The sequence below is a fragment of the Aotus nancymaae genome, unplaced genomic scaffold (assembly GCF_030222135.1).
Source record: "Aotus nancymaae isolate 86718 unplaced genomic scaffold, 86718_ANA_hifiasm-v0.15.2.pri h1tg000017l, whole genome shotgun sequence".
NCBI lineage: Eukaryota > Metazoa > Chordata > Mammalia > Primates > Aotidae > Aotus > Aotus nancymaae.
The window spans coordinates 747996-764899 of record NW_026988429.1 but is presented as its reverse complement, the minus strand read 5'-3'; the positions used below and the strand labels follow the sequence as shown (position 1 = coordinate 764899).

General features: G+C 47.4%; 1 protein-coding gene across 8 annotated transcripts in view; it reads left to right on the top strand.

The window, feature by feature from the left end:
• SLC4A5 (solute carrier family 4 member 5) overlaps positions 1-16904 on the top strand; it is a 152121-nt gene that overhangs the window by 121712 nt on the left and 13505 nt on the right. For 4 of the 8 annotated variants that reach the window (XM_064377829.1, XM_064377830.1, XM_021670956.2 and 1 more), the window contains 7 exons: positions 1698-1756; positions 4724-4924; positions 8855-8968; positions 10575-10736; positions 11516-11694; positions 12837-12909; positions 16580-16648. In XM_064377829.1, the coding sequence (XP_064233899.1) occupies positions 1698-1756; positions 4724-4924; positions 8855-8968; positions 10575-10736; positions 11516-11694; positions 12837-12909; positions 16580-16648 (857 nt within the window). The remainder of the gene's footprint in view (positions 1-1697; positions 1757-4723; positions 4925-8854; positions 8969-10574; positions 10737-11515; positions 11695-12836; positions 12910-16579; positions 16649-16904) is intronic. The other 4 variants (XM_064377831.1, XM_064377832.1, XM_064377834.1 and 1 more) reach the window with 4 other exon arrangements.

The following is a 16904-nucleotide window of genomic DNA, read 5'->3' as shown; positions in this document are numbered from 1 at the left end:
AATATTCTGTCCTGGGTCAAGTCAAAATTCCTTAGCCACTCAGCATCAGCTGGCCTGGGAGTGAGCAACATAGCTGGACCCTGTGATCGTATCAGCCCTGTGGACAGCTTGTTGGAGGTTGGGAGAAGCCCCAAGACATACCCTTCTTCTTTCTGGGTTTCAAACCAACTGTGGACAGCCAGCAGGAGCCACGTCAGGCTTACACTGCATTTCAGACATATTGCCAGCAAGCTGGCTGGCGGGCCCGCTCCCTCTCTCCCCAGACCTGCTGCTGAGGGACTACTTGGTCTGCCTTCACTGGAGGAGGACGGTGAGGCAGGCCTGGCCTCTGCCTCCAACCTTGCAGTTCAGGAGGAAGAGAGAGGGCAGCAGGCCTCCAAAGCCTGGCTTTCTGTGGGTGGCCACATCCCTGTGGAGCCTGGCCTTGTGAATGAGGAGCAGGGGAGACAGGACAGACCACAGAAGCGGGGAGCAGAAAGGTCCACATGGAAAGGAGAGATGAGCGACTGGGATTCCTTGAAACTCTCCCTGTAGACACTCATGTGATTCACATACAATTAAGAACACTGAGGCCAGGGTAGGGAAGTACCCAGCAAGGGATGCAGAGACACCCACTGAGAGCAGCACATTTGGGTTCCCGATTCTGCTTCAGGGCATGGACCTTGGTTTAACTTTCCTCAACTTGCATTTGGCAGATTAGAAAAGATAATATCAAAGCAACAAGTTCTGTCAGGAGTAGCTGACCTTTAAGAAAAAGCACATATGGGCCGGGCATAGTGGCTCATGCCTGTAATCCCAGCGCTTTGGGAAGCTGAGGTGGGCAGATTACTTGAGGTCAGGAATTCAAGACCAGCCTTCCCAACATGGTGAAACCCTGTCTCTACTAAAAATATAAAAAATTAACCGGGCGCAGTGGCGCGTGCCTGTAGTCCCAGCTACTCGGGAGGCTGAGGCACGAGAATCGCTTGAACCTGGAGGTGGAGGTTGCAGTGAGCCAAGATCATGCCACTGTACTCTAGCCTGGGCGACAGAGCAAGACTCCATCACAAAAAAAATAAAATAAAAGGAGGGCTGGAAGAGAAGGGATGTATCTGTGGAGGTGAACAGGTCAGAGAAGTTCACTCTGTAGAGCTGGGAAGTTTATAGGCTCTGGACCAGCCTTCCTGGGATGGGATCAAGGCTCCAAGCATGAACTGTGTGACCTTGGGTGAATTACATAACCTCTCTGGGCCTCAGTAACCTCATCTGTAAAGTGGGCATATTTGGTGAAGATTTGGGAATTAAATACATGAATATATGTAAGGGCTTGGCATAGGGAATGGCATAGAATAAGTTCTTTGAACATTTTTAAGTCTAACAGCCCAGTGACCAGTGGGGATTCACAATGCACGTTATCCTCCAGCTTGTCTTTGCACTTTGTTGTGACCCCAGATTCCCTGTTTCAATTTTTAAAACGAGCTATTGTCGTCAGGCAGGTGCTGTCCTGGCCCAGCTGGTCTGTCAGAGTTGTGGCCTAGGCTCTGTCCCACCAGGCCTTCCCTTACTGGGGCAAAGTAGGAAGGTAGAGAGGGAGCTGCCCTCACAATGGAAGCCAGGCCTTGGCTCTGAGGAACTGGAGGGAGATGGGAAGGGGTTGGGAATGCAGCTCCTGGCCCCACAGCTGCTGACCCTGCCCCGTGTCATGTGCTCATCCACAGTGAATACAACCGTGTTCAATGCTTCAGCCCCACTGGCACCAGACACCAATGCTTCTCTGGTAAGTCCTTTCCTCTTATGTTAGACATTGAGTACTTTTGTTTGTAGGAGGAGTGAGAAAACATTTTGGAAATTAGACCAACTGTGGCCACCCAGACTTGCAGAAGTCAACTCCAGCCATACATCAGGGTCACCTGCAGAACTTTGTAAATGCACACTTTTTTTTTTAAGGTATACACTGTAAACATCTCGCTTAAAAACATGCCTCATTCTGTTAACTCCATGTTTTGGGGTTTTTTTGGCTTTTTGGGTTTTTTTTTTTTTTTTTTTTTTTTTTTTGAGACAGAGTCACGCTCTGTCACCCAGGCTGGAGTGCAGTGGCACAGTCTTGGCTCACTGCAACCTCCACCTCCCAGGGTAGAAACAGGGTTTCACCATGTTGGCCAGGCTGGTTTCGAGATGGGGTTTCACCATGTTGCCCTGATTGGTCTCAAACTCCTGGGCTCAAGTGATCCACCTTCCTCGGCCTCCCAAAGTGCTGGGATTACAGAAGTGGACCACTGTACTCAGCCCCATGTGTATTAATAATATGATACAAGCTGGGTGTAGTGGCACACACCTATAATCCCAGCTACCTGAGAGGCTGAGGCACAAGAATTTCTTCACCCCAGGAGGCGGAGGTTGCAGTGAGCCAAGATCATGCCACTGCACTCCAGCCTGGGTGACAGAGTGAGACCCTGTCTCAAAAATAATAATAATATGATACACACACAAAGGAAGGGGAGGTAGAGGTGAGGAATGGTAAATAGGGCTGCACAAAGCTTTAAGCAAAGTCTCCCATTCATCTTTCTGCCTTCTTCCTTCTCTTTCTCCCTAGGACCCCCAATTCCCAACAGTGCCACTCTCCAGCCCCAGAGAATTTATTAGTGTTCCTTCCTCAATGAATTGAATGTGTCCTTTGCACAACCTTAGTCTCTGGGGCCTAAGGTATGGTCTGCCTTTTCAATAATGACAGTAGTCTTCAGGAGCCAGCATCCCAGACATAGTGGCTTAACGATAGGAAGTTCAATTCCAGATGAAGGTAGCACCTGGTAGGACTTGGGGGACATTTGTGAGCTTTTACTCTCCCCAAGATTGCTTCTTAAGTTATTCCTGCCTAGGCAGTTGACTACTCTGCCTACACACATCCCAGCTGGCAATTTAACTTAATATTTTTCAAAGATCAGGGGTTTTTGCCTAGGCTGGAATGTAGTGGAATGATTATATTATCACTGCAGCCTCAAATTCCTGAGCTTAAGTGATCTTCCTACCTCAGCCTCCTTAGTAGCTGGAACTACAGGCATCAGCCACCATGCCCGGCTAATTTTTAATTTTTTTGTAAAGACAGAGTCTCAATGTGTTGCCCAGGCTGGCCAAATACCTATTTTCAGAGAGAAAGAACAGAATCAGTCGTGCCTATTTCTGAATCCCTATTATTTGCAAGGTGCCGTGTGCACTGAAGGCTAAAAAAGACATCTGAGAAACCAACATGGTCCCTGTCCTCAAATTTGTTTTTAATATATTTGTGGAGAAGAACCTGAAAAGTTAAAGGACAACATAAGCAGAATGCACCACACATTAAATATAGGCCAAATGTGTACTTCAATCTTGAAGACAGGAAAGAAGGCTGCTGGAGAAGCCAAGGAAACCCTCAAAGAGGAAGTAGAATGCAATCTGGTCTTCAAGGTTAGGGAAAGTTGGCTCAGCAGAGAGAAGCACATTCCAGACTGAAGGAATAGCATAGGCAGAAGGGCAAGAGAGGAAAAGCACAAAACCTGTGCAGAGGCTAGTGGGTGGGCTAGGCCAGCTAAGACGGGGTGAGGGTGGGGCTCGGACAGGGAACCACAAGAGACAAGCTGGGAAAGGGATGTGGGGCCAGACCAGGAAGGGCAGCAGAGGAAAGCTACCCTGGAGGGAACATTTTAAGTTGCTTTGGTGATTGAGGCATGCAGCTAACACTCAGTAGACAGGGCCCAGAATGCAAGACAGTCCTATATGGAACAGTTGTGTGCCATGAAGAACAGTTTCTGACTTCCTTACTTGTATCAGCTATCTATTGCTGCATAACAACCATCCTCAAATTTAGTGGGCAAAAGCAGCAGCAGTTGTAATTATAATCCTACGACTCTGTAGGTTGGCTAGCTGTTCTTTTTTTTTTCTTTTTGAGACAGAGTCTCACCGTCACCCAGGCTGGAGTACAGTGGTGTGATCTTGGCTCACTGCAACTCCTCCTCCTAGGTTCAAGCAATTCTCCTGCCTCAACTTCCCAAGTATCTGGGATTACAGGCACATGCCATCGCACCCAGCTAATTTTTGTATTTTTGTAGACACAGGGTTTCACCATGTTGGCCAGGCTGGTCTCAAACTCCTGACCTCAAGTGATCTCCCCACCTCAGCCTCCCAAAATGCTGAGATTGCTGGTGTTGAGCCACCACACCTGGTCAATCTTAGGAGTATATATATGTATATATAATTTATATATAAAAATTCGCTGTTGTGTATGCCCTGGATTTTAGGCATCTGGGACACCAAGGTGGGGAGTGGCTGAAATGACTCAAGAGGGCACTGAAAAAGGAATGTGAGCCCTCATATGTGAATGAGTGTGACAGAGGGGATAGAGGGGAGAAAATAAAGATGAGACACTCCAGGAAGGAGGTGCGACAGGACCTGTGGTTGGTTGATGGGAGCCAGGCCTGCTGAGGGGGAAGGCATCCTCCCTCTGCACTTTTTGCTAGCACAGCAGTGCATCTTAGAACACAATGAAGAAATACATGTGAGCTCCTAATCTTCCCAGGGAGCTTGTCATTCCTTAAATCAACTGGTCCCCAGGAACATCACTCTGTTGCTGAGGTCACCATCGTGGACGGGAGGGCTGGAGTCCCTCAGAGGGTGGGAAGGTATGCCGGCTGCCTGGGAACTGCAGGGGGAAGGACACAGCTGACCCATCAGGAAGATGCTGACCTATTCTCTCCTGTGCTTGGTCTCCAAGTACAACCCCCTTAACCTCACAGCGCTGGACTGGTCCCTACTGAGCAAAAAAGAGTGTCTGAGCTATGGCGGGCGCCTGCTTGGGAACTCCTGCAAGTTTATCCCAGACCTGGCGCTCATGTCCTTCATCCTTTTCTTTGGGACATACTCCATGACCCTGACCCTGAAGAAGTTCAAATTCAGCCGCTATTTTCCTACCAAGGTAAGCTCATCCTGCTGTTAGGAGGGGACCTGCAGTCAAACCGCTGCTGAGTTCCCCAGAGAGGGTTCTAGTCCACTGACAGGATGGACTCCACGTGAGCACTGGCTCACTGGGGTTTTTCAAGTTAAGTCAGAGAGAACTGGGTTTCCTTGTTGGCCAGTCCCCTTGACAACACTTGGTATCATCAGGCTTTTATCTTTAGTCTTTTTGTATAGTAGTATCTCGGTTTTTTGTTTTTTTGTTTTTTTAATTTTTCACTTTCCTGATGATTAATGAAAGTGAAAACACAGCTATTCCTGTACTTATTGACCATATGGCCAGCTGACTTTCTTTTTGAAGTACCTATTGAAATCTCTTGCACGTTTTCTTTTTTTTCTTTTCTTTTTTTTTTTTCTTTAGATGGAGTCTCACTGTCTCCCAGGCTGGAGTGCAGTGGTGCGATCTCAGCTCACTGCAACCTCTGTCTCCCAGGTTCAAGAGATTCTCCTGCCTCAGCCTCCCGAGTAGCTGGGATGACAGGCACCTACCACCATACCCGGCTAATTTTTGTATTTTTAGTAGAGATAGGGTTTCACTATGTTGGCCAGGCTGGTCTCGAACTCCTGACCTCAAGCGATCTGCCCGCCTTGGCCTCCCAAAGTGCTGGGATTACAGGCATGAGCCACTGCACCTGGCTCTTGCACATTTTCTATTGAGTTGTCTGCCTTTCTGATTTGCAAGAGTTCTTTACATATTTTGGGTAGCAATGTTTTTGTGACTATATGTGTTGTGAAATCTTCTCCCACTCTGTGACTGTTTTTTCCTTTTTACATCCTTGATAGTATCTTTTGATTAACAGAAATTCTTAGTTTTATTGTAATTGAATATATGAAACTTTCCTCAAGGAAAATATTGGGCAGAAGATATTCTTGTATGTTACCTTCTAAAAGCTTCATTGTTTTTCCTTTCATGTTAGATCTACAATCCATCAGAACTGATTTTGATGTGGACTGTGAGATACTGTTTCTTTGTGATTTTATATAGTCAATTGTTCCGGTATTTTTAAAAGACCATTCTTTCTCCATTGCTTTGCAATACTTCCTTTGCTATATATAAAATATTCCTATATGTCAGGGTCTGTTTCTGGGTTCTTTATTCTGTTTTACCAGTTTATTTATGTATCAGTATCACAGTCTTCATTTCTGTAGCTTGTAAGTCTTTATATGTTTGTCTCCCAAACTCTCTCTCTCTTTGTCCTTTCTATATAATACTTTCTTGGCCCTTTCCATTTCCACATGAATTTTAGAGTCGTCTTAAATTTCACCAAAATAAAAACTTGTTGGAATTTTGATGGGATTATCTTGACTCTGTATGTCAATTTGGGAAGAATTTACGTCTTTCCAATTTTGTGTGTTCTGATTTATGAGTATGGTATACTTCATTTATTTTGGTCTTCTTTCTCTCCATAATGTTTTATATGTTTTGATCTTGAGGTCTGGAACATTTTTTATTAGATTTATTCCTAGGAACTTGATATTTTTATACTATCATAAAAGCAAACTGCTATTTTATTTATTATTATTATTTTTTTGAGACAGAGTCTCACTCTGTCACCCAGGCTGGAGTGCAGTGGTGTGATCTCAGCTCACTGCCACCTCCACCTCCCAAGTTCAAGTGATTCTTCTGCCTCAGCCTCCCAAATAGCTGGGACTACAGGCGCCTACCACCACGCCCAGCTAATTTTTGTATTTTCAGTTGAGACAGGGTTTCACCATGTTGGCTAGGCTGATCTTGAACTCTTTACCTCAGGTGATCTGTCCACCTCAGCCTCCCAAAGTGCTGGGATTACAGGTGTGAGCCATGGCACCCGGCCCTAACTGCTGTTTTAAATTTTATTTTCTATCTATTTGTGGCTGGAATAAAACATTTATTAATCAAAACAGCACTTTCATATGTAAGCAGTGACTATGCCCTGGTAGGGGTGCTCGGAAGAATCTTAGCAACACTTTCCCATTGTAAACTCGATTACACTCTCCTAAAGCCATCTTAACTAAATATTGCAGCCGCTACTGCTTCTAATCATAATGATAAAATATCTGCTATAAATAGTTGAATTATTCTCAAATTTCCTAAAGACTGAATAAAAGGTGCCCTAGGGAGCTTCGTAGTATATAAACTGAGTAAAAAATGATTTGCTTACAGCACAAGTGCGTCCTCGAGATGAGTTCTCTTCCTTCCTCCCCACTTCCAGCCCAGAGCATATCCCTAAATCTCCTCTTATGTAAAAATTCTCAAGCAGTTACTGTATCTGAAAATATCTATCTGTTGCCTGAATGATAAAAAGTAATTCATGTGGCATGAAGTTCTTGCATCACCAACTTTTTTTCCCCCTCACATTACTTAAAAGTTGCTCAGTTGCCTCCTGGAATTTTGGGTTGCAGAGAGGAATGAGGCCACACCATTTCATACTCATCAGATTGGAAGATAAAGATCTTGGGATACCAGATGTTGGAGATGAAAAGCAGTAGGTAGAAGTGTAAACAGATACATCAGAGCAACTGGCACTCTCTGATTAGGTCGGACCATGTGAAGTTGCCCACATTTGGTTGTTTCAACATACAAAAAATGGCAAATTCATGTGGTTTTACTTAATAACCATTCATATGGTTTTGACCTGTATGCTAGGAATATTATAGAAAAGGAAGTATAAACCTCACACACTACTTGGTTCTTCTGTGACTAATATTTATATGATCATAATAATATAAAGCTCTTACTAACTTTCAACTTTTGGAATTGACTTATAGATAAAACACACAAGGCATGTGTTTACAGAACAAGATATGAGTGTTTTCAGCTTTGACAGTGGAAAAGTCCAAGTGGAGGTATCACAGGAAGGAAGAGAGAAGGGAAGGAGAGAGGTGGTAGGAGGATAAAAGCAGTGGTCCTCACCTTGCAAGATGGAGAATGAGAGATATTAGCCAAAGCTAATGGAAAGAGAGGTTTCATTACATAACTTGAAAGTACAAAGGAAACCCATAGGAGCTTAAAATTAACTATCAAAGATTAGAAATAAGGAAAGGACAGGAGGCATAGTATAAGTAAAGCTAAATTCTTATCGATAGGTAATCCCTTAAATTAGTAAATGAAATATTAAAGTATATGCATATTAGTTAATGATATGGAGGGAACCTCCAGAACAAGTAAAGTCAAGCAGACATAGTGGGTGGATCTGGAAGGTGGGCCTGGATTGAGAAAAGGGGAGATGGGAGGCTTTGCTTTTCCCTTAAGTCTTTTTCCACTCTGTGGGTTTTTAACCAATTACAGATATTATATTAATAAATATTTAAAGAGAAGAAGGGAATGCAGGGAATGAAGTCAATGTACCGTCAGCTGCCCCTGCCCTTCAAATTGACTTCTCTGAAAAGATATAAAAAGGGCCACAGGGTAGACATTGGGAGACCCTCTGCCATGAGACTTCTAGACATAGAGTTGGTTTGGAGGGGAGGTTGGAGGACGTTGATTCAGAATGGGCAGGAAGGTCAGGTTTAGAACTTGGTCTAGGAAGAGCCTCCAGGTTCAGAACCTGGCCTAGAAGGGCCTCCTGAGAAACACAGGAACAAGAGGCTCTTGGTGGACAAACGGTCTGAGAATAGCCAATGGTCCCAGTGGAATTGGGGAGCCTCCCTCCCAGCCCAGGTGGGGTACAATAACCCGTCACAGGTTTGTTGGAGCTAAGGTTTGCTTCAGAGTTCAGCCTTTGCCCTCATTACACCTGCTGGATAAGAGTCATTACACCTCTAGAGCAGAGTCCAGATTCGAGCCTAGTTCTGCTACCTTCAGAGCCTAGACTGTAACAGTTCACCTCTTTGCTGCCTGAGGACTGGGGCTACCTGGAGCTGGGTGGGTGCTTCACTCACTTGCTTTCACTTGCTCATCTCCTGTCTGCAGGTCCGGGCCCTGGTGGCTGACTTTTCCATTGTTTTCTCCATCCTGATGTTCTGTGGAATCGATGCCTGTTTCGGCCTGGAAACCCCCAAGCTGCATGTGCCCAGTGTCATCAAGGTTTGCCCCTTGCCTCCCTCCTGGGCATCCAGTCTGCCTGCCCACCAGCTGCAGATTCTTTCCCCTCTGTGCTGATCAAACTCTCTTCTCTCAGCCAAGAGACCATGTTAGTTCTCTGTCTGTGCACCACCTTTCCTGAACACTGGCTCCCAGGAGCCGATCCTTTGAGGTAGGGTGGGGAAGGGTGACGTATTCACCATGAAATCCTGATCTGTAGCCTTGAGGTGAGGAAGGCACTGTAATTCACCCTCCAACCCAGTGGAAGCCTCTTGATTCTTATTTGAAGGTCTTCAGTTCCCTGACCTCTGGCACTCTACAAGCTGGCCCAAATGGGATCTGTTGAAACTGATCCCTTAGAATAGTGATTCTCAAAGTGTGATCTTCAGACCAATATCACAGCATCGCAGTCAAGGGGAACTCATTAGAAATGCAATTTCTCAGCCCCACCTGTGGAATCAGAAAAGCTAGGGGGTTGAACCAGCAATCTGCATTTTAACAAGCCCTTCAGGTGACCTGGAGTATGCTCAAGTTTGAGAACCACTGCTTAGAAATTACTCACTAGTCCAGAATCGGTGACATATGCTTGTAGCTAAACTCAGACCTACTCTCTCATAAGAGCACCAACCATCTCACCAGAGTAGGAAGTCCAGATGTCCGGATTCTAGAACTTCCCCTCCCTGTCTTTAAGGTCTTTTTTTCTTTTTCTTTTTCTTTTAGGCAAAGTCTCACTCTGTTGCCCAGGCTACAGTGCAGTAGTGCAGTCACAGCTCACTGCAGCCTCAACCTCCTGGACTCAAGTGATCCTCCTGCCTCAGTCTCCCAAGTAGCTGGGACTATAGGTGCATACCACAACACCTGGCTAATTTTTGTATTTTTTTGTAGAGATGGAGTCTCCCTATGTTGCCCAGGCTGGTCTTTAACTCCTGGGCTCTAGTGATCCTCCTGCCAAAGTGCTGGGATTACAGGCATGAGTCACCCTACTCAGCTTCTGAGGTCTTGACCTTCAAGATATTATTGTTTCAGGGTTCTCCTAAGGAGCTTAAACACATCTCATTTAACTCATGTTGGCCTGGAAATTAAAGTAACTCTTTTTTTTTTTCTTAAATTAAAAAAAAAGATAAAATTCAACCCAGCTCCTGCACAGATAGTTCCTCATCCTTAACATGCAGAAATGAACTGGTGTTCGGTGTTCTACAGACAATTCTAGAATGCTCCCATACGGGTGACTCAGGAGAGGCAGAAGCAGCTGGCCCTGAGCCCACCCATTTCTTTATTTTCTGTTGGGCCTCATTTCTGCTGTTTTGAGTGAGTGCTTTCTTTCTCCTGGCCGTCCTCTGATCCACACCTCCATGTTTCCTGCCCAATCTTGGGGCTATTGCAGCAAAATTACCTCCTTAGTTTTACAGACACTGTCTGCATACATGCTCCTTCCCATGTCTGAATTTAGTCTAAAGTTGCAGGTACCTAATGTGTTTAAGGGAAAAGATTTCACTTAAAAAGTACCCCAGGTCAGGGAAAGTCGAGGAGTTGGGACAGCAGGCCAGGTGGCAAGTGCCCTGGGACAAGCGAGAGAGGAAAGGGACCCTCTCTGTTTGCTCCCACTCAGCCCACACGGCCTGACCGAGGCTGGTTCGTGGCCCCCTTTGGGAAGAACCCGTGGTGGGTATACCCAGCAAGCATCCTGCCCGCCCTGCTGGTGACCATCCTGATCTTCATGGACCAGCAGATCACTGCCGTCATTGTCAACCGGAAGGAGAACAAGCTGAAGGTAAGGCCGGTACTAGGAGCAGAGGGTTAACCTCTTTCTTCCCAGAAAGTCAGAAGGAGCAAAGGAAGAACATGATGCTTCTTTCAATGCTTTGGGCCAGGAAAATATGAGGACAGAAGACTGGAGTTCCCACTTGGTGTGTTGAGGAGGAAATGTGACCTCCAGATGTGGGTAAGGCCACCAGGGCTGGAGTGACTTTCTGAGGACCAAGACCAAACTAGGCTGAACCACTGGGCACAGGCTCCCTGTCTTTCCCAAAGTGGCCTTGAGTTCTTATCTCCCAACATGAACCTGAAAATCAGCAGATCCTGACGGGGGCACAGCCTAGAACACTGAGGCAGAGGAACTTCCTTAGCCTTCCTGGTCTCTGCAACTCCCCACCCAGCCTGTGAGCCTGAGAAGACTTGGGCCACCCACTTCCACATCTCAGTCTGGACTACTCTAGGTGTGGCCTATCCCAGCTAGGGTCCCTCACTCAGGAACTGCAGAGACCCTGTGGCCACCTTCTGGGCTCTTCTCCCCAGAGATCCAAACCCAGGGCCTCTCCAAGCTTGAGCATCCCTCTCTTCCATTACCTATGTCCCTTAGGCAGCTCACCCTTTCAGATGGGGTGGTGGTGGGACCCACTCACCTCTGCAGTCCTTGCAAGGTGCACCTCAGGCCTCATCAGTATCCTCTGGAAGGCAGGGGGAGCCCTTGAACAATGTTCCACAGAATGGCTGCTTCCAGGAGGAACCAGCTCCCCAGAAACTTCTCCCTCCCCTCCCCCACCCCTGCAGAAGGCAGCTGGCTACCATCTGGACCTGTTCTGGGTGGGCATCCTCATGGCCTTATGCTCCTTTATGGGGCTCCCCTGGTATGTGGCTGCCACGGTCATCTCCATTGCCCACATCGACAGCCTAAAGATGGAGACGGAGACCAGCGCCCCTGGGGAGCAGCCCCAATTCCTGGGAGTCAGGTAGGAGGGGTCAAAGCCTAGGGAATACCCGACAGGGAGGGGTTCACTCAGGGAGGGGAAGCTGGCTTTGCCTGTCTCATGAAAGGATTTGGACAAAAAGGGCCCATGCCCTGATGGCCCAAGAACCACAGGGACAGGAGTGCTATCCCTGGAGGGAGGGAAGGAGAGAGACAGAAGTCCAACTCTGAGTGGGGCTTTTTACCTACTAGACTCCAGGCAGTACGCATACCCCAGCCATAAACATATACACACACGCGCACCAGACAGTCACCTGCAATGGCCATCCAAGGTCCCACACGAGGCCTCGTGCTGTCCTGCCCTTTTTCTCTTCCTCAAGACCCTGCAGGCCCCTACTGCCCTGATGGCCTCCTTGGGCTCAGGTCTTGCTTGGTCTCCTCAGAAGGCTATCCCAGAACCACCCTTGCTCCCTGGTCTGTGGCCTTGCCTGTCACTCCTGTTCCTTCACTTGCCCCTTCTCTCATGTGCCATGTTAGGCAGAGAAGTGCATCTTCAGCCCCTTAGGGCCTCCAAGGTGAAACCACACCAAACCCTGGCATTCTCCTACATGACTGCCCTAAGTACTTCTCCCACTATCTCGGGATACCTGGACCGCCCAGCCTGCCCGAATGAGGCTTCTCTGCCCAACTGCAGGGCTCACTTGCCTCCCACCCCTGACACCTGTTCTGCTGGTAGCCAGACCCCCTTCTCCAGATCCTCAATCATTGTGCCCCACAAAAGCAAGATCTTACAATCAAAGGGCAGAGTGATAGCATTTATCTCGGATGTATCCTCAACAATAGGTACCACTATTACTGCATATACTGAGGCTCCAGATGGGCAGAGCCCTGCCCAATGCCACATAACTAGCTAGTGGCAGAGCCGGGATCCAGCCCACATCACTTCTGTTCAAGTACCCCAGCTATGAGCCACTATACTGAACAGCCCTCAGTGCCCCTGCAAGATACCCTCTCCCCAGTCAGGGGCCACCTGTTTTCCCACATATGGTTCAGCTGGGCCTCAGGGAACCAGGCAGAGCTCCATGCAGAAGACCTTGAGGCCATGGCCTTGGACATAAGCTTCAGGCGCCCACAGAGGGGCAGGCATTTCCTGGTACACCCTGACCATGTGCTCTTCTCTGCCAGGGAACAGAGAGTGACTGGCATCATCGTCTTCATCCTAACAGGAATCTCTGTCTTCCTGGCTCCCATCCTGAAGGTAAGGCCCTGCACTCTCACCCAGGGCCTCGTCGTCTAAGAAAGCAGAGTGAATGCCTCAGACAGGGAGAGGGTCTCCACATAACTAGGGATCACTGGTCTATTGGCCCCCTAAGAAAGGCACAGTCTTCGCCGGGCGCGGTATCTCACACCTGTAATCCCAGCAGTTTGGGAGGCTGAAGCAGGCGGATCACCTGAGGTCAGGAATTCAAGACCAGCCTGACTAACATGATGAAACCCCATCTGTACTAAAAATACAAAAATTAGGCAGGCATGGTGGCGCATGCCTGTAATTCCAGCTACTCAGGAGGCTAAGGCAGGAGAATCGCTTGAACCCAGGAGGCGGAGGTTTTGGTGAGCCAAGATTGCACTCCAGCCTCGGCAACAAGAGTGAAATTCTGTATCAAAAAAAAAAAAAAGAAACAAAAAGGCACAGTCTTACTAGGCCAAAGTAATGTTTCCACACTGTCACCATTGTTTTCTGTGGTACTGCAGTTGTTTTTTTTTTTGTTGTTGTTGTTGTTGTTTTGTTTTGTTTTGTTTTTTTGAGACAGAGTTTCGCTCTCATTGCCCAGGCTAGAGTGTAATGGCATGATGTCAGCTGACCACAGCCTCTGTCTCCTGAATTCAAGTGATTCTCAGCCTCTCGAGCAGCTGGGATTTCAGGCATGCACCACCACACCCGGCTAATTTTGTATTTTTAGTAGAGACAGGGTTTCTCTGAGTTGGTCAGGCTGGTCTTGAACTCCCAACCTCAGGTGATCTGCCCGCTTCAGCCTCCCTAAGTGCTGTGATTACAGGCATGAGCCACCGTGCCTGGCCGATATTGCAGTTTTTTATCATCACCAATCCTCTCTCCTACCCCTCTCAGGGCCACTCTAACCTTTCTGGAGGATACTCTTCCCTTCGAACGTTCTGCCAAGTTCTAGCTCTGCTTAGATCAGGAACTTCCTGAATGGGGTGTGTGTCCACATTGCTGTGGTTTGGGGCTCATGAAGTTTAAAACTTGCAGTGGGAAGCCAAGCATGGTGGTACATGCCTGTAGTCCATCTACTCAGGAGGCTGAGGCAGGAGGATCACCTGAGCTCAGGAAGTCTTGGGACTTGGGTGACTTTTCCCTACCCAGCTTGAAGCTCCTCTTGCTCATGTCCCACCACAACAGCTAAGAGACTAAATCAAATAGGGGTACAATGGAGGCAGGCATCCCCCACAAGAGTCTCTTTCTGGAGAGACTCCAGAAAGCAAGGTGTTCCCAGCAGGTTTCCCTGCTCTCCACTCCAGCCAGTCGTCCATCAGTCTCCCTTTCCCTTGATCAGTGCCCACACAAGACTTTCCTTTCTTGAATTAAGTTTACCTGTAATTGCCTCAACCTTTTGCCAATACTATTTTCCCTCTTTGAATATCTCAAAACAGCTCATAACCAGGCATGGTGGCTCATGTCTGTAATCCCAGGACTTTGGGAGCCCAAGGTAGGAGGATCACTTGCGGCCAGGAGTTCAAGACCAGTCTGGGCAACATAGCGAGACACCCCATCTCTACAAAAAATACAAAAATTAGCCAGGCATGATGGTGCATGCCTGTGGTCCCAGCCACTATGGAGGCTGGGGCATGAAGATCACCTGAGCCCAGGAGGTCGAGGCTTCAGTGAACTGTGATCATGCCACTGCACTCCAGCTTGGGCAACAGAGTGAGACTTCATCTCAAAATAAAAAAAAATTCATTCAGAGGTGACCTTTTAGAAACAAAGGCTAAAGAATCATGATGCTAGCTGATGTATTTACAATGGAAAATATTTCTGGCTTGAGAATTGATGCTGGGCATACCTGAGCAGTAGGTAGGAGGCTAGTATTTTTTAAGGAATATTTCCCTTGTGGGGGAAACAAATTACACACAGGAGGGCAAGCATTCTGTTTATTTAAAGATATATTTTAAATGGCCAGGGACTATTTACTTTTGTAGAGAGGGTTCCATTGTGTATGTCTATTTTGACACTGTTTAACATACAAGTATTTGCATTAAAAAGCTTGAATCGGGCCGGGCATGGTGGTTCAAGGCTGTAATCCCAACACTCTGGGAGGCTGAGGTGGGTGGATCACCTAAGGTCAGGAGTTCAAGACCAGCCTGGCCAACATGGTGAAACCCTATCTCTACTAAAAATACAAAAATAGCCATGTGTGATGGCACATGCCTGTATCCCAGCTACTCAGGAGGCTGAGACAGGAGAACTGGTTAAACCCAGGAGGTAGGGGTAGAGGCTGCAGTGAGTTGAGACCCACCACTGTACTCCAGCCTGGGCAAGACAAAGTGAGATTCTGTCTCAAAAACAAAACAAAACAAAACAAAACCAAATCTGCCAGGCATGGTGGCTCACATCTGTAATCCTAACACTTTGGGAGGCTGAGGTGAGAGGATCACTTGAGGCCAATAGTTTGAGACCAGAATGGCCAACATAGTGAGATTCTGTTTCCAAAAAAAAAAAAAAACTCAAATCTAACAACAGCATTCTTTAGGGGCCAAAACTTCCTCTAAAGCCCTTTTAGTGTTGGCATAGTGTTCTGTGTACTCCAGAGTGCTCTAACATGACTGCAAGGAGGAGCATCCTCTGCTCACCGTGGGGAGCCACAGCTGCAGGTGAAGAAGAGGCGACAGGCAGAAACAGCAGAGATAGACAGTGGAAGAATGCTTTGAAAGGCTGTGAAAGATTTGGAATCACTCTTGTAGAATGGGATGAATTCCATGATCCCATGTTTGAAAAAGCAAACAAACTGCCTGTGTGCAAGTTTGGAGGGAAGGGTACCTACCAAACTATTTGTGGTTAGTTGGTGATGAGTGCTGATTAGTTTACACACTTCTGTTTTGCTTCCTTTTTATGTGATTGTGTATGATGCATGATTTCCTTTTTTTTTTGAGACGGAGTCTCTGTTACCCAGGCTGGAGTGCAGTGGCATGATCTCAGCTTACTACAACCTTCATCTCCTGGGTTCAAGTGATTCTCCTGCCTCAGCCTCCCAAGTTGCTGGGATTATAGGCATGTGCCACCATGCCCAGATAATTTTTTTTTTTTTTTGTATTTTTAATGGAGATGGGGTTTCACCATGTTGGCCAGACTGGTCTCGAACTCCTGACCTCGGGTCATCCAGCCGCCTGGCCTCCCAAAGTGCTAGGGCTACAGGTGTGAGCCACCATGCCTGGCCTGATGTGTGATTTCTGTTAAGTGTCCTTGGTATTCCCTGCTGATGTAGGTCAGCTCATTAAAGGTCCCCACACCCCTGCAGGCTGAGCAGCTTCAGGGGGCCCTCAGCTGAGGCTAGAGGTAGGAAAAAGCTATATTAGGAATGATAAAGGGGCAGTCTGTGGTGCCTTCTCACTTTCCAGAAGGTGTTTCTTCAGCCAGACTACATGGCTTCTATATGGCACAATGGCACAATAAGGGGCCAGGCCAGGAGAGCAGCTGCATGCTGGGCCAGGCACCCCCGCCAGAGAAGGGGCAGTACAGTCCCAGTGACCCTCATCTCCACCTCAGTCCACACCCCAGCTCTGCTCACTCTCGGTTCCCTCAAACATCCAGCTCCCCAGCTGCCTCTGTAGTCAGGAGACACTGTCATCCAGAACAGGGTGGCCAAGGGCCCGCCCCAGGCAGAAGCCAATCCAAAGTTCTGCTCTCATTTTAGTGCATCCCCCTGCCGGTGCTGTATGGAGTCTTCCTCTACATGGGCGTGGCCTCCCTGAATGGCATCCAGGTAAGGCTTTCCCTCCCCAGTCTGCATACCTGGAGTCAGCATTCCATGTCTGGTTCCATGTCACCAAGACCCCCCAATTCAGTTGTCCCCATTGTCCCCAATTGTCCTAATTCAATGAAAGAACAATAGTAATGATACTGTCACTTACTGATACTACCAGGCAAAATAACTATGCTAGGCACTTCATCAGCCTTATATAATTTAATCTATGTAATTAGGTTATCTGATCCCCATTTTACAGTTGGGGATGGGAGGG